Below are 21,682 nucleotides of genomic sequence, written 5' to 3' on the forward strand. Positions count from 1 at the left end.
AACCCACAAGAACACAGCTCATCCTTGGCCCACAGCCCCAACCCAAGCAAGAAGAACAGACTCAAGCAAAAACTTAGTATCGAATTACACCAGACGCTTCTTCTTCGTCGGTGCAAACAACAGGTTTACAAATTAGCACACTTAGCAGACTTGGAAAAAGAGGTTCCATCCATTCCACAGCCGACACAGTGTCTGGAAGGATCGGATGCTACAATAAAAGCGTATGATTAATTCGGGGAAGAAATCTGGCTTTGCTTAAAATGTTGGCGGAGATTGAATTTCTAATCAGCTCAACCCTCATCTTCCAAAGTTCTACGCCCTTCTATGGGGGGGGGGGGGGGGGCTCGATGAGGGATGAAAGGAAGCAGAAAGCAGATCATTAAGCGAAATCGAACCACGTTCCACCTGGTGGTATTGAACTTTGAATATTTTGAGCCAACCAAGAGAAAAAAAAGGCTCTAACCTAGCCATTCCAGCCGGTTCGCAATAGTAAGTGCTCATCACGATAACGAAAGACCTAGACCGAGTGATACTGCTCACACTCACACTCTCCTTCGGCAAAGAAACGATTCGAAGCTTGGTAGTTCCAATGATAAGAGGTCTTTCATATGTCGTCGTCGTGGTCCTCTGGATTGCCCTCCGTAGTCAATATTTGCCCTCTCGTAATCAAGGTTTTATTTGTCGACGGTTCCTCCGATGCCGACCGTACGGGCGCACATACAAAAAAGACACCTGCCACAACCTGCCACAAAATGGAAAAGGTGATGGTGATGGTGGCACCAATACGCTGCTACTCAATGTAACGAAACCTCACACTCATCCAAAACAAAAAAAAACACAGCGTGGCCATCATCATCCGAAATTGCATCGCAAAACCACCACCTAATGTACAATGTGTGTTGCGCTTTGATATTTGTTTGACCTTACTGCACGCCTTACTCACCCCACCCAATTTTCCGACTCTTTATCTCTCCATTTAAATGTAATCATTTGTCATCAGCATAATCGACGACAGCTTTTCGGTTGACGGGCACTGTTTTTTTCCGAAAGGCGAAAGACTCCGCTGTTTTCTTTTACTACAAATTTCCGACCGATTTTCCTCCGCTCGCACGTGACAAACAACGTGTGTGTGTGTGTTCCAGACGGCGGGGGTTTTCCACTTAGTTGTTGCGTGTCGCAAACGAGCGTACACGTGCAATGGTGGGGGGGCGGGGGGGGTGGAGTTGGTTCCGTTCGTTCGTGAACATGATGATATTATGCCAATATCTGTCATCGATTGCAAGTTTCAATTCTCAGGCACCGTGTGCTCGGACGGCGCACGGTGGGACCGAGGGAGGACACAGAAAATGGTGGAAATGTTTCAAGTACTTTAAGGATTTTAAGGGGAATTAATTGCATGTGGTAAATTATTCTCTAAATCACTATTATAGATTTAAAAGTGACTCCAATCCTCAAAAAATTCTACACCCAATAGCCATTAAACTATTAATGTAGACGCATAAAATAGACCTTCAAATATGGACAAAAAAGGACAAATTTGACAATCAACAAATTACAGAGTTTGCTATACAAATAACGAGTGTCTCGAAATTTAAAAGACTAATTAAAAATTCAAATAAAAAAAATATTGATAAAAGAGTAATCAATAAAAATTATAACTTTGTTCAACTGTTTGCAAAATTCCATTGTATGATTGCAAAGCTTTACAATGGAAATCAGTATTCAAGACACACGTTATTGGTTTTTTTTTTTCAAAAGTGATTTTTAATATAAAAAAAATAATTCTAAAACTAATACAAGCGCGCAACCCACATGAACTGATTTTTTCTCAGTAAAACATTTACTAAGCCGTGCTACCGTTTCTTCCCTACCAATCCCTACTGTCCACCAGGACGGGGAAAATTATGTGAGTACGCAAGCAAACGGTCCTTATCGCGAAAGTGTTTGACGTAAAACGCTAAAACACCCACACAGCAGCAGCAGCACCTACGCCTCTCCCCCAGAGCGGTAGCAATGGAAAGGAAACAAAAATGCTTTTTATCCCTTTTTTCCCCCACCACTCTCAACGCTCGCGCAGCCGGCCCGCGTCACCATAATCAACAGAGAACATATAATCTGCGTTACGCGATATCTAGATGGAACGAACGGGCACGGTTCGACGAAACGGGAAGCAAAAAACCGCCAGGCCGTGTAAGGGAACAGTGTTCTGGCAGGAACAAAAATTGCTTCTAACCCGGGAAGAGCGCGCACACACACACACACCGTGTTACAATGTTTACGCAATCCACGAAGAAGGCCAGCGAACTTGTGGGGCAGTGGGTCCGTTTTTCACGTGGAAAACCGGGAAACGGCATCAAGTCACGCGATGTCGCGCGTTTGGTCCCGGTTTGGCGCACGGGAAAAGCTCACCCCACACACACAAACAATCAACAGCGCGCGCGTTGCTTATCCTTGACGGTTTTTGTTGTCGGCAAACTGTCGCCACTAGGAGGCTTTAGTGGTTCCCGTTTTTTAAAAGCAGGGGGAATGGCTCCGTTTTAAAATCCTTAAAATGAAACAAAAAAAAGCGGACTGGATCAATAAAGTAAGAGGACATGTTGAGGTTGGACAAACGAGGTTTGATGCAACTAATCAAAGCCCGAGAGATGCACCGGTGCATGTGCTCGAAAAACTACAGATGTACTCCCACAGTCGCTGTCAGTCTTGGTTGAATGACGTTTTTGTCAATCATGTCGCTAATATGCTCTTGTCACGTGGCGCAAGCTACGTGGGGTAGCTGCGATGATAGACACGTGCAAATGATGCTTTAAAACGCCAACGCAACACAATTATGCGGGTTTTAATTTGATTGGACGTCTTCTTCTTCTTCTTCGGTGGCACTACAACCTCGAAAGGTCTTGGCCTGCCATTTCTGGCTTTCTGTGACTTAATTTTTTCCCATATCAGAGTAGTCAGCTCTGCGTACGGGGAGGCGGTCTGGATGGGATTTGAACCTCGGGCCTGCCGTATGAAGACCGGCGCCGCTGTCGCCTCGGCCACCGAACCGCCCCACATTGGACGTCTAATTGCGTCTAAATTAAGGCCTCCAGTTTCGATCTAAAAGGTGCTCCTCGACTAAGTCTAGAATTCAATTTTGAACTTGGAAACTTGGAGCATTGATTCATATACAAACCCCTCTCGGTAGCTCGGCATATCAGACTCCAAAATCTCCATCGCCTGCCCTATATCCTTCCACACGATCGTATCAATTATCGGACCAATTTATGCGACCTAGCTAACCCTTCTTCCGTGCCAATATCCCATATATCCGTACACGTTCCGTGGTGCTGTCGTGTGCTTAGTCACCACCAGTTTAATGATACGTCTCGCAACCCACAGTAGGAGGTCACCCGAATGAATGAGCTCCCCCCCTTTTTCAGACAGGACGAGCGGCTAAACGCCGCTACTACTACCTCCACCAACACCACCACGATTTAACCTGTAGCGCGCGCTTATGCCGGGGAAGGATATCTAGAGCTCCCTGTGCATGTCCTTGCGCCGTGTGGTTTCGAAGTTCGAAGGTTGGACTCTGCTCATATGCATAAACTTACCGGAAGCAATGGCGGGCATAAAAAGCGAACACCTCCACTCTGTCTATCAAACCGTATAAACAGAGAGAGAGAGAGAGAGTTCGGTAATGAATAGCGGATATGAAGCATTACAAGGATTTTATTTTCATACCAACTAGAGCCTGCTCTTCATGTGTGTAGTACACGCAATTACATCTTTATTTACATTCCCTTAAAGACCAAAAACAAAATACATTATGTAACGACACCGCATGACGAGAGCTGCAACAAAACTGCATCCTCCATAAGTAGAGTACAAGAGGATGCGGCACGTCACCGCGACTGGCTGCTGCTGGCGCGTTGATGCCAATTTGCAATGCCGGCCGGCCAGCAGCGACTGCAATCTGTCACATCACGACGCTTTAATGAGATGAAAACGCTAGTCCACGTAAAAGTCCGCTCTTCTTTCGCGCAACTGCCTCCACCATTATCCCCCCCCAAACCAAATGAAATCATGCACAACAAAATTATCATCTTCAACATCAAACAGAACACGGACGATGTGCTACCGGCGCATAGCGACATCACACACCGCCCGAAGAGATGTCAGCAGCGCCGTGTGTGTGTGTGTGCTGAGATATGTTAATAATCTCGTCCAACATGCTGAGCAGCGCGCCCCCCGGCCCCCCAACCCGAAACACTGGATGCTACATCAAACACGCGGTGGTGTGCTGGGATCGGTGTCGTCATGGCACCTACCTCCCCCGTTCTTTACCCACCATTGGTGGACTTGGAACGTTGGCCATTATACGCCGGCGTGAAGTTCGCAATCATCTCATCCAGCAATTGACCACACACACACACACCCAAACGCTCCGTTACCGTACTCTTTCGCTCGCCATTATCCCTTTTCAACACGCGCACCGGGGACGATTAAGCGAACGGGGTCGTGTCCACACCCACCCGCGTAAACCCTTCGCCAGCAGTAAGCAAAGCGAGGACAGCAGCCGCACAGGTTAGATCACTTTATTAGTGGCACGGACGAGATGTGCGAGCCCCGTGTAGGACCAGAACATTGTCAAAGTACAGCCCCGGACTGGACGAAATGATTCAATTATGCAAAAAGAACTGACAACTTCGCACAACCTTTGTCCCGCGGCGAGTGAAATTTACTGCGCTCGATGAAGATCTTGACAGTGGACGGTGGTGATAAGGAGACAGAAGAGACAGAGAGACAGAGTGCGAGTGATCAAGGATTTGGACGTCCGTGGTTACTGCTGCGGTTCGGACTGACACGCGGGGCTGAGTTTTGTCAGGATTTGATGGATGAGATTAGAGTCGACGAGATGACAAATATACATATATTGTCAGGCAAAAAAGAGTTCTCTTGTTCGTGCCAATTAATCATCCGGAGAGTAGGAATCGGGCAGTGAAAGTCTTCTGGAGACATTAGTTTTAGTAGTCAGTTCTATGTAATAATTCATGCTACTTTTCAACATCTACTTCAAAACAATCGTTGTATTTACCACCAAAACAGATGATGGAATAGTAATTCAACGAATGATTTATGTCCGCCCATAATCAATCATCGGTCCGGTGGCCGAGGCGATTACGGCGCCGGGCTTCACACGGCAGGACCGGGATTCAAATCCCATCCAGACAGCCTCCCCGTACGTAGGGCTGACTACTTTGCTACGGGTAAAATCAAGTCACAGCAAGCCAGAAATGACAGGCCGAGACCTCTCGAGGTTGTAGTGCCAATGAAGAAGAAGATAATCAATCATCGATCGGAGGTGATTAATAGATTGTACTGCGGGAAGAGAGCCTACAGGTGTGGAGTTATCGATAACACCTTCGGCTTATGCGTACAGTGTGGTGGACAAGAGTATGGACGATTCTTCAATATCTTGCAGCAGATATTTCATTATTAATCGTCAATATCACAAGGAAGACTATCTAGAGCAGATCAAGATCTGACTTATTAGACCAAATAGCATTAAAATGCCTCAATAAACCTTTAAATTTAACACATGTTAAAGCGTTTGATTGTTAAGTTATTCCTTGAGCTCACGAGCATTCAGCACCATATCTCATAAGTCCAGAGTTTCTGAGCACATTTTTGCAATCAGTAAAACGCCGTCCACGTTCCAGCTCAGCGTACTGTAGATAGGCACGACTGCTTCCCATAATGTGAGATTACGACACACCCGTAATGCTGCTGAACAAATCCGACCACAAAAAAAAACCACACACACACACACATACAGATCCGCCGGCGTGGTTGTCATCATCAGCGTGATTAGTAACTTCCTTCCCCTAAAGTGCCCCTCGTGTGCACAACCTCCCGAACATGACGTCATCCGTCCACAAGAAGGGCGTGAGATAGGCCGGACCGCAATCCGGCCGGGGTAACGTGATTTCTGGATGACTAAAACAGATCCCCACAGTTCCCACACGTCCGTAAACTGTGTACTAAATCGAGCAGCCGTGTTACCTGAATCATTTTTGAGACTTGAGTTATATTGCCCTTTGAAACGGTACGATCAGCACACGCGTATCCTCTCGTCATGCCCAGCTGTTTCAATAAGCGAAAAATCAACCAGTATCACATGAGATAACAACGCAACAGCATCATGGGGGGGGGCTGTGAACCAAGCGCACCATCGTTGGAAGAGTGAAGCCTTCTGTAGTATGGAAAATTCCCATCCATCCCCATAGATGCTGGACAAACATTTGCATTTCCGATTTCCGACGAAATCTTTTGCCACCAAAATTTTTGCAGTCACTTTATATGTGCGCTATTGGTTTAGCTGCTCAGACAAACCGGCGCGTGTGCGCCGAGCAAACACCTCGGAGGGCTGCGTACACATTGTTAGCGACTTTTGGCAGAACGAAACACGATCGATCTGGCTCTTCTGATGCCCGCTGACGTCAATGCATCGAATGAGCGATCGACACAGCCCGCAGCGGAGGTAATGGGGCACAATTTCGTCAAACCCACAAAAAGCAGCCTCACCAACCTCTCTCTGTCTCAAGCGCTACTGGATGAAGCTGTTGTTATGACCGACACACGAAAAACCTGGCAAGTTCATGGCAATAAAAAAAAGAGCCACCACCCCCCCGTCAAGTGTTGTGCGTTCTGCGGCGCGGAAAACAAACAACATCACGCTCTCTTGGGGCTGCATGACTTGCTGGCACAATTGTTTTGCTGCCGCTGATGGCGGAACCGCGGCCGGAGCAGGCTTAAGAAAACGACTTTGCGTGAGGAGACGCTAGAGAAGGAAATGAAAATATATGTATAAAGCTGAAGAGCGGCTTTGGTCAAGGTGGACTCGCACGCAGTGTGCGGTCAGTGTGTGTGTGTGTCTCCATTAGGGCCGCACACACAGTGTAGGTCTATTGTGGTGGCGGCCTTAACCACCGAGTGATCTGGACCGCCAAGAGGAAGTTATCCTCGAGAGTTAATTCGAAGCATTTGCCCTAACCGGCAGGGTTTGCTCAAGATGCAATTCCAAAACAACACCTCCAGGACCTATCAGACCTAGACAGGCTCAACAATGACGATCAATTAACAACTCTTTGTCTCGCGTTTTTTTTTTTGTTTTGCTTACTTTCAAACAAATCCATCCAAACGTACTAAAAAAAATCGACCAAAAAACAGCAAAAACTTCACCGGTGAAGTTCAAGATCGTACACGCCACCACTGTTGTGTGTGGTGTTTGGTTCTCTTTCGCGATCTTCCGATCCTTCTATGAGGCCGTATGGGGCGAGCCCCCTCTCGAGCAAGGTGTGGAGCGCATGAACGCTTCGAAGATGCTTCGAGAGACGATGAAGGTTCCAGTGTGTGGCGTCGTTGTCAAGGTAAAAACCCCCGGAACGTACAGCGCGAAAAGCCACTGACCACCAAACGGCTTGGATTTTAAATTTTCTAGAATAAACGCCGATGCAAATTTTTCAAAGAGATAGCTATTTTTACCCAGCAATACGGCCAGGCAGTTCTTTATGAACAAAAAAAAAAAAAAGCTATTTTTACCCTTCGGACTTTTGCAGAAGAGAGGGTTGTCCACCCTGTTTCTCAAACCGGAACTGTACGCAACTTTACGTTCAAACCCCCGTTGCGTTTGTTGCACTCGGTAGAACTAGCCCCAGCTTTTCTCACTATTCGGTATGAGAAAATGGTTTGTTTCCTGTAGCGTTATCTTGTTGCGATCCCTTCTCGTTCAACAAGTACCTCTTTCTTCCGGGATGATAAATCCTTACAGAAGGGGTAGAGTAATTGCTTGATCTCCTCCATTCACTTTGCTGCAGCCGTAAATAAAGCATGACGGACAGTACCGCGGTGTTGCATGTGTAACACATGCCAAGGACATTTCAGCCTCTTCAACGTCTCGGGGCATCAAGACGTGCCTTGTGTGCTTAAGCAGATAACAACTGCCGGGAAGGGAATCCCGCGACACGATATTAACGGTGGTTTTTCACGGTTTTACCGGGGTGCAAACAACGCACCACAACATGGGGCAAAATTCGACTAAACGAATTTGGAACATTTTAAATAAAAGTTCGTAATCTTTAAATTGTCTTATGATCGAAGTACTATATCGCGTTCGAATCACCCCTGTCGAGGCTCAGCTCCATAGCCGTACGCATTGATCGCGAGCGTAGCAACGCAGCAGCCCGTCTCCAGGTTCGAATCCCGGTTCCCCCCTTCCCAGCAAAGTATTCTTTATACCGTTTCATCGAGTTAGTAAGTACACTCACCTAGGTCTATTTTGCATGTAGTACTGGCCACCGAATATCACTGCCATGTAGATGCCGCAGTAGTAAAACACGTACGTCCAGTTCTTCACCATCCAGACGCGCGTGTCCTGATGGATGAATTCATTCTCAAAGTCGAAGATGTACGAGTAGTTGGGTGTGATTTCGACATTCATCTTGAAGCCGTTGTGGGGTTGGTACTAGTGGCGGAGGGTTACAACAGGAGGCCGTGCAGTTTGCCGGAGGATTCCAAAAAACCGGAAGTTACGTCTGCAACTGATGTTGAAGGGTTGCAGCAATCGGGATGATGCGTCTCGGAGCACACAGACACACACACACACTCTTTTCTTTCACGAACCAACTTTTGCACACTTTTTCATCAATATTAACACCAACGGCACACCAACGCAAGGAGCTGGGTAGTTAACTAAGCACTTAATGATACTCCAATATTTTCGCCACAGGCGAACGTACGAGACACGCCGTTCCGGGGCAGGTGAGAAACCACGTTTAGGAAATATGCTCCTGCTTCCTGTTAAGATCCGCACACCGTAGAAATAAGAAGAAAAGGTAAGTACAATTTAAGATAAAGCTCTCGGCACTGTCCAAAAATGCCATATGTTTTCTCTTCCAATCTCAGTAGCCATGGTTTTTGAAAACTGTCAATTTAACAGACTCCCCGTTTGAATCTCATAACTGAACAAACATTTGGCACCGTTTTACTCTCTATCGATCGGAGTTTCTTCGCGGTCAATAATTTGTCTCCCGAGGGAAGAAAAATTCTGCCGGCAGATTATTCCCGGAACCACACACACACACACACAAATACTCGCAAGGGAAAGAGATCACACGCTCACATTAAAAACGTTGACCTGACAGTGCAATTTTTGAATGAAAGGATATGGGGGAGCCAAGGAACAGGGCAAACATCCGGCACAGCATCTACACAGCCAGACACAGGGGATACGGCAACTCCAAGGATAATGTTAAGAGCTCGCTGAGAAGAGAAGAGAACACCTCCTAGCCGGCTTCTGGGTTTTCGGGGTTGAAAGGGGGGACCTAGGGGGAGGGAACACATTTTTATGCTCTCTCCCAGCATTCGGAGTGTGGAGTTCGTGCCGTCGTGTGTCTGCGATCTGCTCCGCACACAATTATCCTGTTATGTCACTGATAAAACATACACGTGCTCACACACAGCTACAACGACGACAGACGATTCGCAAGTGCACATGTCCTCGCGAAGATGAAAGATGGGCTATAGCGGTTCTTGCGGCTGGACAAAACTTCCGGTTTTTGGGGTGTTCCGATTTTTGCTTTTCTTTTTCACATCACACCCCAATACCGAGTTCCGAGTTGAGTGTTCCGTTTCGAGTTACGAATCTGGCTTTCTTTCCAATATGTGAAGCTACCACCACAACACCACTGTGGTTCGTCCGGTTTTGGGGGAATTTCGGGAAACTCTGGACTCGTACCTCGTGTTCCGGTCCGAGCAACTCAACCACACGGACCATACAAACACCCGCACACACGCACACACACACAAACACGCACGCGGCCACGGGAGCCAAAACCGTAGAAGCCAAAAGAAGAAAAAAAGGGGGACGTTCAAAACCAGAAAACCCACTCGGTATGTCTCGGCGCACCACACGGCGAGCACAGGTTTTGTGCGAAAAACGACGTTAGGTTGTCGGACGCTAAATGAACCCGTCCGTACCGTGTACGCACGGTTTTAACCAGCGGCTGCCTATTCGGGAAAGGTTTTCGGTACGCGAGCCGCCCGCCGCACGGCTGTAGGGAAAAATCTGCTCCGTGTCGGCGCACGCCGAAACGGCCCCGGGAGAGGGAGCGAATATCGATGAATGAATGAATGCGCGTTTGCCGATGTGTGCGTGTGAATGGTTCGATTTTTCTCTCTCTCACTAGCGGTGTATCGCTTTCTCTTTCGCTCGTCACTCTATCTCTCTCTCTCGGACACAGGAGTGTGTGTGTGCGTGCGTGTAGATGATAACGCGCGTTATAGCAGTATGTGGCGTGATGATTCAGCCCGTTCACCACACAGCCATACTACCCCACACCCATGCACAAACTGCACAACACTTCCAGCAAATGGAAAAGAGATGGAAAAGCACATAACTCCAGCAAATTTATTACTTAGCCAGTAACTCTGCTCATATGCTAACGCTTAATCGCTCGCAGTTCCAGTTTTTGACGTTCCATACAATACACCGACGTCGGCAAATATATCGCAACACACACACACACGCATACTCACAGCATCGCGTGTACCTGGATACCGGACGCAACTGCACTTTTAGAGCATGCTGCTGCAGCCAGCCAGCGATTGCATTTTAAATCCATGCAATTTGTTATCTTTGCTGTCAACTAACTACAATCTCGTTCGATAACACGAATTCAACCATTTATCCCTGCTTTCCCGAACACGTTTTACTCGCACACCAACACACACATTTCCACACCAATTCACAGCCTGCTGCCAGGATTAGGGGTTAGGATTCGGTGCTTTTCGCCGGTACGCTGCGCGAAAAAATGTGCTTTGTGCGAATGTTGAGTTACGACGTGCTGCCAGCTACATTCTGTTTCTTACCGGATCCTCACACCAAATGCGGGTTTGTTTTCTTTGCCACCCGTGCTTAGTACGTGTTCTTTACCAAAAGCAGTACATTTTCCGACTCAGTTTCCTTAGCTGTAGCGGTTCTCCGGGGTTAAAAACGGTTGTTTTTTTTACTACTATCCACGGCGATTATCTTTTTCCCCGGCATATGATATCACACCACGCGATGACGCTACACGGGCACGATGCTGCTGCCTTCTCACTCTCGCACCGGAATTATTATCACACACTCTCTCTCTCCCTTTCACATCGCACACCTAAATGCGAGAACTAGAGAGCGAACACCGACTGCAAATCGCGTATGTGTGTGTGCGTCCGTTAGCTGTGTGTCGAAAGCACAATAAGAACGAGGAAAAGCATGTTCCTTCAGTAGCAGCCGGGACCGTTTTCTCTTTTTGGAGAAAGCGATTACATACACGCACGCCCTCCCCCAAAAGAGACACACTTTCTAACACAGGCAAACGCTTTTCGGCACATTTTTCTTACACATTACACCTTACTGTACAGCTCGGCACACGCGCCTACCCCCGATCCGATCCGGCTTCCGAAATGCTTTTCTAACAACGCCTATAAAATGTGGTGCGTACCAGCAAAACTTGAACCATGAAATGAATTTTGCAGCGAATTGAAATTTTTTGTAACAGCTGAAAATTTCGACAGCTGACAGTTGATATCGCGTGCTCGCTCCTGGCTTCCGTGCTGCACCCGTCCCGTTCTCACGCTGCAAACGTCTGACGTCTGACACGGGAAGCAAACATCGTGTGTGCTCGCTCGCTTTCGCTGGATGCTCTCTTTCTCGCGTGGAAGGGAGATTTTTTATTATATTTATCGTGCGTGTCAACTCGGAAGATAGTGGAATTGGATAAAAACTACAAGGTGACACTTTATGAAAGGATTTTTAATTAAATAAGCTTATTTGAAGAGTAAAACATGTGTTGAATAAGAATTTATAAAAGTGAAATGTTTCATTCAGCAGGTACAAAGAGTAACAGCTTCAAAGTTCAAATTGCTTACTATGGACGGTTACCATTACTGCAGTTTTAACTCCCTTCCTTGAGATAACCGTTTTCAATAAATTTCTTCCTTCATGCAAATAAATTACTACCTCTAATTTACAGCACTTGCTTGCAATCACAAAATAGAGATATATTTTTTATCATTTAAACAAAACAGCCACTACTAACTATATCCAACACAACACGCAATAAATATTCATAACACATAACGCCAACTCATCTCCCTTCGCCAGATCACGCCACTAAAGTAAATCCATTTTGGACAGATTTTTCGTCAGAATTATGTTGTGCACATCGTTGAACACGGTGCGCACGTTCTGTGTGTCGGTGGCAATGGTGAAGTGGAAGTAGCACGTCCGTTTCCTTCCTACCAGGTGAGACGTTCTTCTCGGCGGTTCGTTCGTGATGTCCTGGAAAGGATAATGACTCGTGAGGACATCGGATAGCAACCATCTCCCCTGTTGGGTCATGCCTACACTTACCACCAGCTTCGATCGGATGAAGGATCGCGTACGCGCCAGCTCATCATATAGCTGATCCTTGTCCGCGAACGCGACATAATCATCGTAATCCGGAAAGTACGTTCGTATCGATTTACCCGCCGACAGCTTCTGCTCCAACACATCCTGCTTGTTCATAAACACAATCACCCCCGTTTCGGCCAGGAAACGATTGTGCCAAACGCCCCGAAACAGCTCGAACCCTTCCGCCAGCCGGTTTTGCTTCGGATCCTCTCGCAGCGTTTGATCGAAACCACCGCACGAGATAAGAAACAGGACCGCCTGTACACCTTCGAACGCTTGCATCCACTTGCTACGATGATGCCGCTGTCCACCGACATCAAACATGCGGAACTCCTGCAGTCCGCCACCGAGCGAACCGGGCATGCGTACATTGAACCGGATCTCCTGTATGCCGGTGGTGGTTTTGCGACAGTTCAGGATGTCACTGTTGGTCGGTATGTACCCGGGCATTGAGATCTTTTCCACGCGATCAAGGAAGCTAGCATGGGAAGGAGAGAATCGGATTAGACAAAGTCTTACAGAGACCGGACCCGCGGACCAAGCACTCACTATTTTGCACTTTCGATGAGCTGGAATTCGTTCGAGCGTTTGTAGCACCGCTTCACACCGGTGTCGGACCACAGCCGACGTACGCACTGTACATACTCGGTCGAGAGATTCCAGGGCGCTTGCAGACCCATCCGCAGGATGTACTCCGCACACCGTTGATTGGTGACCGAGTCGAACTCGAGCTCGAGCAGTATCACATGCCGCACCAGCTCGTAGATCGACTCGTGTATGTTCTCGTAGATGTCCGTTAGCTTCTCTAACCGCTCGCTGTGGAATGGAACGATCGAGTAGAGGGTCAGTACTAAAGCGAAGATGCCATCGCACCTCTCAGCAAACACTCACTCAAAGCTGTAGCTGTTCTGTATGTGCAGGATGCGCATCTGTTTGATGATGGTTGTCTTGCCCGACTCACCAGCCCCGAGCAACAGTATCTTCACCGGATCGCGGTACAGCTTGCGCATCTGGACCAGCTCCTTGGAGGACTGTTTCTTCCTTGCCTGCAGCTCGTGCGATGGCCGGCGGAAGCAATCGATCAGCAGCATGATGGACGCTGGTGGACGAAACGACGACACAAACGATGGGTCCTGCACGATTCGGTTGACCGCAACCGAATGACCGACGATGCGCTGCTAGCACTGTGTTAAAAAGTACCGAAAAAGGGAGCCTCCCCAGCACCGTACTGCAGAAGATACAAGAACCAAAAAAAATGGCCGATAGAGAAGAGAGTTTTGTAATTTGCTTAATTGCTTCTGGTCTGGTTGGGTGGTGGTGGGCAAGACAGAGAGACGTTGGTCAGACATGTACCTCTGCTCCGAACCGCGATCGGTTGCGATTTGTTATCGCGGACGGTTGTCGGAGTATCGGAACTAGACGATCTTGCACTGCCGCGTGGAAAGGAAATGACGCTACGGGAGAATGCTATGCTTGCCCCGGGGTGTGTAGAGGAAATGGACCCGCCGACGGTACGATAACGTTTGATCGCTGTTAAGCTGACGGGGATGGTGCTCAAGTGTGTTTGCATACCGAGGAGCATGAGTCACAATCGTGCAAAACGTTGTTATTGTCAGATAGATATGCATCACCCTACTTATCAGTGCTGAGGTTTAGCAGAACGGTTTGTATCATTCGTTACTGCTGGGTCTGATATAACTGTTCTGAATATCAAACGTACCTTGCAACGATCCGGGATCGTCCGGTGACATTTTCATGACATGACGTGCACATTGCACAACATCACACAGAGAGTCTCCCTCTTAGTATTCTACAGAGTGTATCAAATTTTAAAACATATTGCCACAGTAAAAAGCCTCCCCAAACCGTGGCTAGATCCTGGAACACAGAATACATACGTAAGATTAAAATCTTGGCACTGCACGAAGGTGCTACGATACCGATCTCAGATTGTCTATCGTGGACGCTGCAATCGTTGCACTGCAATCAATGCTTGGATAGTGATGTTACGTTATCGCGCGAAATCTAAAGTCGTGACAAATTAAAAGTATTTTAAATGGGAACATCACTTGATTACAGCAGGTTATTAGTATCAGAATGGTCTGAGCAAATCCAGGCCACAGTCTGGTGCAAATCAGACCAGACTTCCGCAAGGGAGTTTTCCTGTCTCTCAAGTAAACTTCGACTAGGAATCTTCAAGAATTGAGCCCAGGAAGTCCTCAGCGGAATTGATCTGAAAAATACGCATTTCAATACTGGAAAGTATTGGATATTGGTATTAGACGACAATTGTGTTAAAGTCCCCAAGTCCAGGGAGAGATTTGCTGGAACTTTGGCAGGCGTAGACATCCACCAAGAATACCTCCGATCCTGGTGAATTGTTGAACGGTTTCGTATCAGTCTTTCAAACTAACCTCTCTCAACTGATCGCCATTAAAATACTTCCTCCAAAGATATCTTCCAAGTCTCAGGTGTCTATACGGGTTGAATAAAATACCGAACCAAATTTCAAATATTCCATACGGCAAAACCCGTCATAGTCTGGTGCACCAGAAAACAACGGCCAACGTGGTAGATAGGTGTGCTGTTAAACATATTCACCTTCTCATCATCAACCCTCGGAGGGCTACCGGATATCTACCGGTGTATCGGCCACCTTATCGGGTTTGCTAATCAAACATGGTGCAATACAAAACAGCAGGGCCTATCCTGGCCACCACTTACTCCGTGACCCGATGTTCGACAGATGTTTCGTACTGTATCGCGAGAGTGGATGGAAAACAACATAAAACCCGCTCGACAAACAGACAGACACCGATAGGGCACGGAGAATGAAAGCAGGGCGGGAGCTTCCAATTGGGTCCACTGTGGATCGAATAGGATGATTAAACATGGCATTATGCACGTGTCTCTATCCCCTCATTAGTGCCATCATCAATCAAACAGTGCCAATCTGCCTATCGATGGCTATACCGGTCAACTCATCGGAAAAACCGGAATACTGGCGTGCGACACCAGCGGCGGGTTTACAGCAAGTGGCACACAATCGGTTACATTAAGCATACAATTATGACTACACTTTGTGCAAACGTTTGGACCACGTTCCGGGTCGCTTGTAGGGGGATAAATATTTGCCCAACCCCGTACCGTAACTCTGATGACGTCAGGCCATCATTCATTGATGAAAATTTTCAAAACAGCTGCCGGAAGTTTATCACTGAAGATGGGAGCTGATGCTGACGCACTTTCCCGTTTTTCCCTCCTACAAGCTGTCGGCCGGACAACGCTTATACGTGCATTGATTTCTGGGAACAGGGTTTTAATCCTGCCACTGATAGCTTCTTCAGAGCGGAAGAGAAGTTCAAGTTAAGCGTTGATAGCTACTTAAGGTCAGCTTCAGCACTCGATGGCGATTTCTTCACGACCACCGACGGGATCAATGGATTATAGGTTGCTCGATGCGTTCGTCAGTCAGTTGGGGAAAGTACCTCACCCAATCGGTAATCGTAGGACATGACTAGGGACCGCGCAGTTGTGCAACTTACCTTATTTAGGATTCGATTTTGCGATTGAAGTTTTATCCTTCCCTTAAGCTACTAATTGTCAGATGCAAACGATCACAGATTGTACATAGATTCTAGACTCTTCTCAACAATCACACCCAGTCGCACGATTAACTTGGTTTGTCACGTACGCAAAACGGTGGAGAGGCTTTTCCACACTCAGAACGAGACATCACACTATTCTCACAAATCACTCGCTTACTTAAGTTGTCATTAAACAATCACCAGTTAATAGTAAAATTCGATTTCCAGTTCGTACGCGCTTATCCACCGCCAGTAACTGTTACACGGTCCGCTTCCGAATGGGTACTAACGCGCCGAGTGGTTGAGAACACGCTGATCTACACAGCTTCGATAACCGCGAACCATTTTTGAAGGGAAAGTACACGTACCGTGCCCCATTATCTTCCCTCGCACGGTGATAGTGGTATCGTCCAACCGCCCCAGCCGGCCCTTTCGCGCCCCGGCGCATCATCGTTCATACCAATACAACGATGCGGTGAAGCATTCTCCTTGAAATCGCAATGGTGGGTGTACGTGTTGTAACCCACCCTTCTTGAGGCGCGTGCGAGTGTTGGTGGGTGGAATAGAAGGGTTTGTTTACGTTACGTTTACCGCTGGGGTCATAATACACTTTTACCACCATCAAGACGGCGACAAAGACGTCGACTGAAGATCAGAATGATAAACCAGTGCCTGGCCAGCATTTTTGAGTGCAGGCAATGATTGGTTGCGGATCGGTTGCGCAACATCATACGAAGCGGATTTAATTGGGATTAGAAGGAACAATGGAAGCAACAACAAAAATCCCCCTTGTTGATGTATCTCTCACACACTAACAAAGCAAGGATAACAAATCGAATTGTTTGTCTCGCAGAATTTAAAAAAACAAGGCTAAGTTTGCACTTTTAATAAATTGAATCAAGTGCACTTTACCACCAGCGTGTGCACGTCCCGAAAACGTGAAACGGGTAAGGAAATGGTGTGGCTGCTATCTGTGCAATATTAGATCGACTGCAACACTGCCACAAAACAATGTTATCTTCGAAATGTACCGTAATTAAAGAATATCTAGTTCAGCCCTTATTTTCCCTTCCCGATCCGGTTCCCGATCGTCGATGAAGGGTTGTCCTATGCCCAGCCCCCCCCCCCCCCCCCCCCCCCCCCGACGCGGGTATTATATCAAGTCAAGTATGCTTCAACCGGCAGATCGATACATGTATCGCAGCCACATATTAGAGTTTGCTGTTTTGGTACTTCACTTAATTGTACAATCTCGCGCGTGTGTGTGTATATTACTGTTACCTTCCCCTTTTAACTACCCCCGTGGACAGCTATCTCGGACGGTTTATGTTTGGCTACGCTTGCGTGATGAACGTTTTACCTTAATTTCGGATACGGTACTACGGATGTCCAACCTGTTCCCCTTCTATTTGGGGCACATTGATTCAAGCCGATTGTTTTCGTTTCGTGGTACCTTAAACGTTTATCTTCTGCTTTGGGGGCTTATCATATTGCGCTGCTTAAATGAAATGCGTTTTGCTTTCCTCTCCCGCTCTGCTTCTTCTGATCCGATACACGTTAGAACCGTGCCGGGGAAAAAAGAAAAATGGTAAGATTCTCTACGCCCCGGGCCAGGAATGTGGGGAGCATACTATGTTCCCGTTCGTGGCGGGTCCGGCATATCCACATTCTCCGGGTGGTGAAAAAATAGAGGAAGCAAATCAAAAAAACAATCCTGCACCATAGCTCACTTTAGCAGTGACCATTTCAGTTGCTCTTTGGCCGACTGTAGAACCTGCAAGAAGAGAAACAATCAGTAGAGGAGAAGTTTGCGGAAGCTCTTTTCGGGTGGGGTTCGTGTGTGCATTCTTTGAAAGGCGGTGAATTTTGGAGTGTTCGTTTCATTTGTTCGAATTGTTCCAGGGTACAGGGTACTCATAGTACGGGATGCTGAGCTCAATCCTTTACGCTGGTGTACGCTCGAATACTGATCGCTTGCTGTGTCAGTCGCTTGGAGGGGCAACACATACGGCATTTCACCAAAACAGTCCATGAATTGCGTTAGTTACCTGGGCAACGGTTTGTTCCCCGATCGGAATGTCATCGTTTCGCAGATCGACTCGCTTCATCACGGACGATGGATCTGCGTCTAGGATAATGCTGCAATAGAAATTCCCACCGTTAGCTTACTCACGAAACAATAATCCCACCCCCCCCCCAGGCAATTTAAACGTTGTGGCGCGCGCCTCCTTACCCTCCATCACAGATTTCATCGAACGCGAGCATCACAATGTCGAGGTTTTCCAGCACCGCACGCTTTTCGACATTCTTCTTCAGGATCATCGTAATCGTATCGTACAGACAGTTCAGCACGGACAGCAGTATTAGCTCGTTCTCCTGCGTGCTGCCCATCACGTAGAAAAACAGATCCACGTTGCTCTTGTACACGCAGGTCAACCCATCCAGCATGATGATTTCCGCATCGGCACGGTGTGTTTTGTTGAACAGATTCTTCTCGTACGCCCGCTGTTCCTTGACGGTGGGGAATACGTTTTTGTCGTAGTACTTGGCCAGTATCCGGTTGCCGTCGTTGTCCAGTATGCACATTCCTTTGATGGTGTACAGCGTAGGTTCCTGGCCCGGCAAAAAGAGCATGACACATATAGCAGCAGCAGCAGCAGCAGCACGCAGCAAAAGGAGCGCCGTTTTACGCCCTAACCTTACCATAAGCGAATCCATTTTTAAAATCCGACTGTTCGCGATGTGTTTAAGTAAAGAAAAACAGAAATTTCACCCGTAATTAGGAAAAATTTACAACAAAATCACCGACAAAGTGTTCACGCTGCAACCCCAACACAATAAAATGTTTACGTGGAAAAGCAAATGTCATAACAAACGCGAACTGTCAAATTCGCGTCCGCACAGGGTGACTCAAAATACGGGGTTATTACCGGGAAATTATTTCACGAAGAAAGAAAAGCAGTAGAAAATCGCACAACAATGGCGCCGTTTGAATTTATGAAAGAGAATAATTTATTGTGCAAAACGCTCATATGCAACGATTGGGGTGAGTGATTATAATGTATGCAACATTCTAACGCTGTAGTTTCTTCTTTTTTGCTTTGCTTCTGTAGCTCCTCATGAACGCCTACACGTTGGACAACGGCTGTAGGTGCTCACCGGTGGCCAAACGGTTGGAACCTTCCGGGGTTCATCCTGCGCGTCCGAGTTCTGTTGAGCGGAACCATAAAAATGGTCCAACGGTTCGTTCAGATCGCACCGATGTGCCAGCGGTGGTGCGGGCAGTGTTTTGCGCGGCACAAAGTACGGTCCAACGGATGCTGGAGTGCTCGGCGGAAACAGACCCATCGACGGTGCCTTCCTGTACGATCCGGCCGATGGTGGCGGTGGTGCGTACGGTACAATGTCCGAATCTTCCTCCGTACTTTCGTACGACTGTTGGTCTTCCATCCGGGGTACGTGCGCCGGTGTCATCAGTTTCTTTGCACTGTGGCAAGCACACAGCGGCGGATAGAGGGCGGGCCTTTCGGTGGTGTGCTCACACGAGCCGGTGGAAGCGGAGTTTGCAGCACTGGCCATCGTTCGTACGTACATCGGTGCCAGCGACGATTTCTTCTGCTCATAGGTAGGGAAGTGGTGTCGCCTCACATAGAATTCGGCCTGGGGTTTATAATCGAAATCTTCATCCGACTTGAGCGTTTCCATGGAAACGAAATCGAAGTCAATGTACTCGCCGGACAGTGGCTGCGATAGGAACGGGTTGCGCTTGGGACACTCGTACCGTTTGATGCAGCTGCCCTTGTGCCGCACGAAACCATCCTTGCAGACGCAAGCCGATTCGGGAACACAGACTTCCGGGCGCTTCACACCGCTACAGTCCTTGTCGCACGTGGGTTCACACGAGGGTTTGCAGTGGGTAAGTTTTTCATTATGTCCACACGTTTTCACCTGCTTAGGGCGCGGCGTTGGATAGTGTTGCTTCGGGCGGTACGAATCGTAAGTTGTTGCGGTGGTGTACGGGGATGGACAATAATCCTTCCGTATGCATGCTCCACCATGCCTAACGTAGCCTTGCCGGCAAACGCACGTCGGCACGGGGACCGAATCCGGTGCTCTGCGGCAGATAGCATGCAGACAATCGTCATCACACGTTGGCTCACAGCACGGTTCCGACGACTTCAAGACCTCGTATGGGGAACACATGTCTTAGGGAGAAAAGCACCAAATGCGTTTAGCTGGAACCAGCATAGTAGGTAACATTCTCGGCAAAAAACTTACTCTTTTTGGGTTCTCCATAGCTCACAGCCGTGATGGTTCCGCAGTGCGAACCACCGGCCACGAGCAGCAGTATGATGGCGCTGCACCCGGCAGCGCTAAGCGTAGTTCCTGCGGACAGCATGGCACGTCTGAAATGGTTGAAGAACGGGACACGACACTCGCCACGCCACTCGGTGTGTCCACGGTTGCCCTATAGCCGAGGCCAGCAGGGTCCGGGCGCGCTTTATAAGCGATCGCGCACCGCGACCCGCATCGAGAGACGATAGAAATCCGTCACGTTTTCGGCCACATCCAAAACACGCACACTTTCGGTGCACCGGTGATAGCCGGTCAAGGTTTCGGGCTGATAACTTCAAAATCTTCCTCCCTGTGGCTGTTGGCTGGTGGTTCACACCCATGGTGCCCTTAACCCATTGCCCACACGCTTACTGTTTGGGGTTGGTTTTTGTTGCTTTTTCTGGGTGGGTTGGGTGGCGGTGGAAAAAGTGGAGAATGTGACAATGGTAAGCTGCGTACGGTGCACATTTTATTTAGGAGATATCACGCGTCTATCGCCCCGTACCGCATTCGCGCACGTGCAAAGCGATGCAAAAGCATGTACTATAATGCACATCCGGTTCTGGGGCTGGGGTTGAACTGGCGATGGCGTGAAGAAGGGTCAATCAGTTTTGGGCTGCCATTGTCTTTGTTTAGCGTGGAATTTGAGGCAAATATTTGGAAGCTCTCTTATGTGGTACTGCGACCTCGTGCGGTCTACCATTTCTGGCTTCTTTGACGAGATGTCACTGTAGCTGAATAGTCGGCCCTTGCTGCTGGGCAAGGTTTAAACGATCAGTAACAAATATTCCGAACGATGAAGTGATTTCGAGGTCAAAGGCCTAGATCATCTACGTATAGTGGCCTACCGGGCTTGGAATCTGTTAGAGTTCTGTATTTCAGAATATGAAACATTTTCTCTCGACCGCAAGAGATTGTCTCTGAGGTGTATTTGAGTGCTGATATAATCTAAGTTCTGTAAGACCTTAACGTAGTATTCAAGCTTTAATATAAACTCATAAACTTCCAGCGTTTTCAAACGTTTTGATGCACTGGTTAGCTCTGACCTTCGATCCGAGATCTGGACAGAACTCGAGCATTTTTGGAAAAATTCAGCGGTGCAGTCGTCTATCTTGGAGACTGTGTTCAAAGATCCGATCACCCGGCAAGCATCCACTAGCTGAGAGAACCTTCCACCAATAATTCCTAAGTCCACCACTAGATTTGCTTGCAGAAGATGGTGCGTACAATTTTCAACTGCAATTCCTTGTGAATCGTCAAATTTAAAACTATATTTTACGGATAA

At 47.7% G+C, this 21,682-nt stretch overlaps 4 protein-coding genes across 11 annotated transcripts in view; all 4 read right to left on the minus strand.

The window, feature by feature from the left end:
• Nucleotides 1-11,593, minus strand: part of LOC118509824 (elongation of very long chain fatty acids protein 6) — a 32,990-nt gene extending 21,397 nt beyond the window's left edge. Inside the window, exons 1-3 of one of the 6 annotated variants that reach the window (XM_036050994.1) lie at nt 9,928-10,084; nt 8,553-8,835; nt 8,307-8,519 (exon numbers count right to left, since the gene is read on the minus strand). In XM_036050994.1, the coding sequence (XP_035906887.1) occupies nt 8,307-8,479 (173 nt within the window). In that variant the 5' untranslated portion in view covers nt 8,480-8,519; nt 8,553-8,835; nt 9,928-10,084. The other 5 variants (XM_036050990.1, XM_036050988.1, XM_036050989.1 and 2 more) reach the window with 5 other exon arrangements.
• A 453-nt stretch (nt 11,594-12,046) lies between these two features.
• LOC118509823 (guanine nucleotide-binding protein G(f) subunit alpha) lies at nt 12,047-16,393 on the minus strand. 3 transcript variants are annotated; one of them, XM_036050986.1, is made up of 6 exons: nt 16,021-16,393; nt 14,196-14,353; nt 13,367-13,703; nt 13,025-13,291; nt 12,434-12,953; nt 12,047-12,361 (listed from the first exon to the last, which is right to left on the minus strand). In XM_036050986.1, the coding sequence occupies exons 3-6, from the start codon at nt 13,564-13,566 to the stop codon at nt 12,194-12,196; spliced, it is 1,155 nt and encodes a 384-aa protein (XP_035906879.1). In that variant the 5' UTR covers nt 13,567-13,703; nt 14,196-14,353; nt 16,021-16,393; the 3' UTR covers nt 12,047-12,193. The 3 variants fall into 3 exon arrangements, with proteins under 3 accessions (XP_035906879.1, XP_035906878.1, XP_035906880.1); XM_036050985.1 differs by lacking the exon at nt 14,196-14,353; XM_036050987.1 differs by lacking the exons at nt 14,196-14,353; nt 16,021-16,393 and adding an exon at nt 13,829-13,945.
• A 1,105-nt stretch (nt 16,394-17,498) lies between these two features.
• On the minus strand, nt 17,499-18,934 carry LOC118508827 (coatomer subunit zeta-1). Its single transcript, XM_036048572.1, has 4 exons — nt 18,766-18,934; nt 18,296-18,675; nt 18,111-18,201; nt 17,499-17,836 (listed from the first exon to the last, which is right to left on the minus strand). The coding sequence occupies exons 1-4, from the start codon at nt 18,778-18,780 to the stop codon at nt 17,789-17,791; spliced, it is 534 nt and encodes a 177-aa protein (XP_035904465.1). The 5' UTR covers nt 18,781-18,934; the 3' UTR covers nt 17,499-17,788.
• Nucleotides 18,935-19,018: 84 nt separating this feature from the next.
• LOC118508826 lies at nt 19,019-21,171 on the minus strand. Its single transcript, XM_036048571.1, has one exon. The coding sequence runs from the start codon at nt 20,263-20,265 to the stop codon at nt 19,180-19,182; it is 1,086 nt and encodes a 361-aa protein (XP_035904464.1). The 5' UTR covers nt 20,266-21,171; the 3' UTR covers nt 19,019-19,179.
• Between the last annotated feature and the right edge of the window lie 511 nt (nt 21,172-21,682).

The sequence above is a fragment of the Anopheles stephensi genome, chromosome 3 (genome assembly GCF_013141755.1).
Source record: "Anopheles stephensi strain Indian chromosome 3, UCI_ANSTEP_V1.0, whole genome shotgun sequence".
NCBI classification, from domain to species: Eukaryota; Metazoa; Arthropoda; class Insecta; order Diptera; family Culicidae; genus Anopheles; species Anopheles stephensi.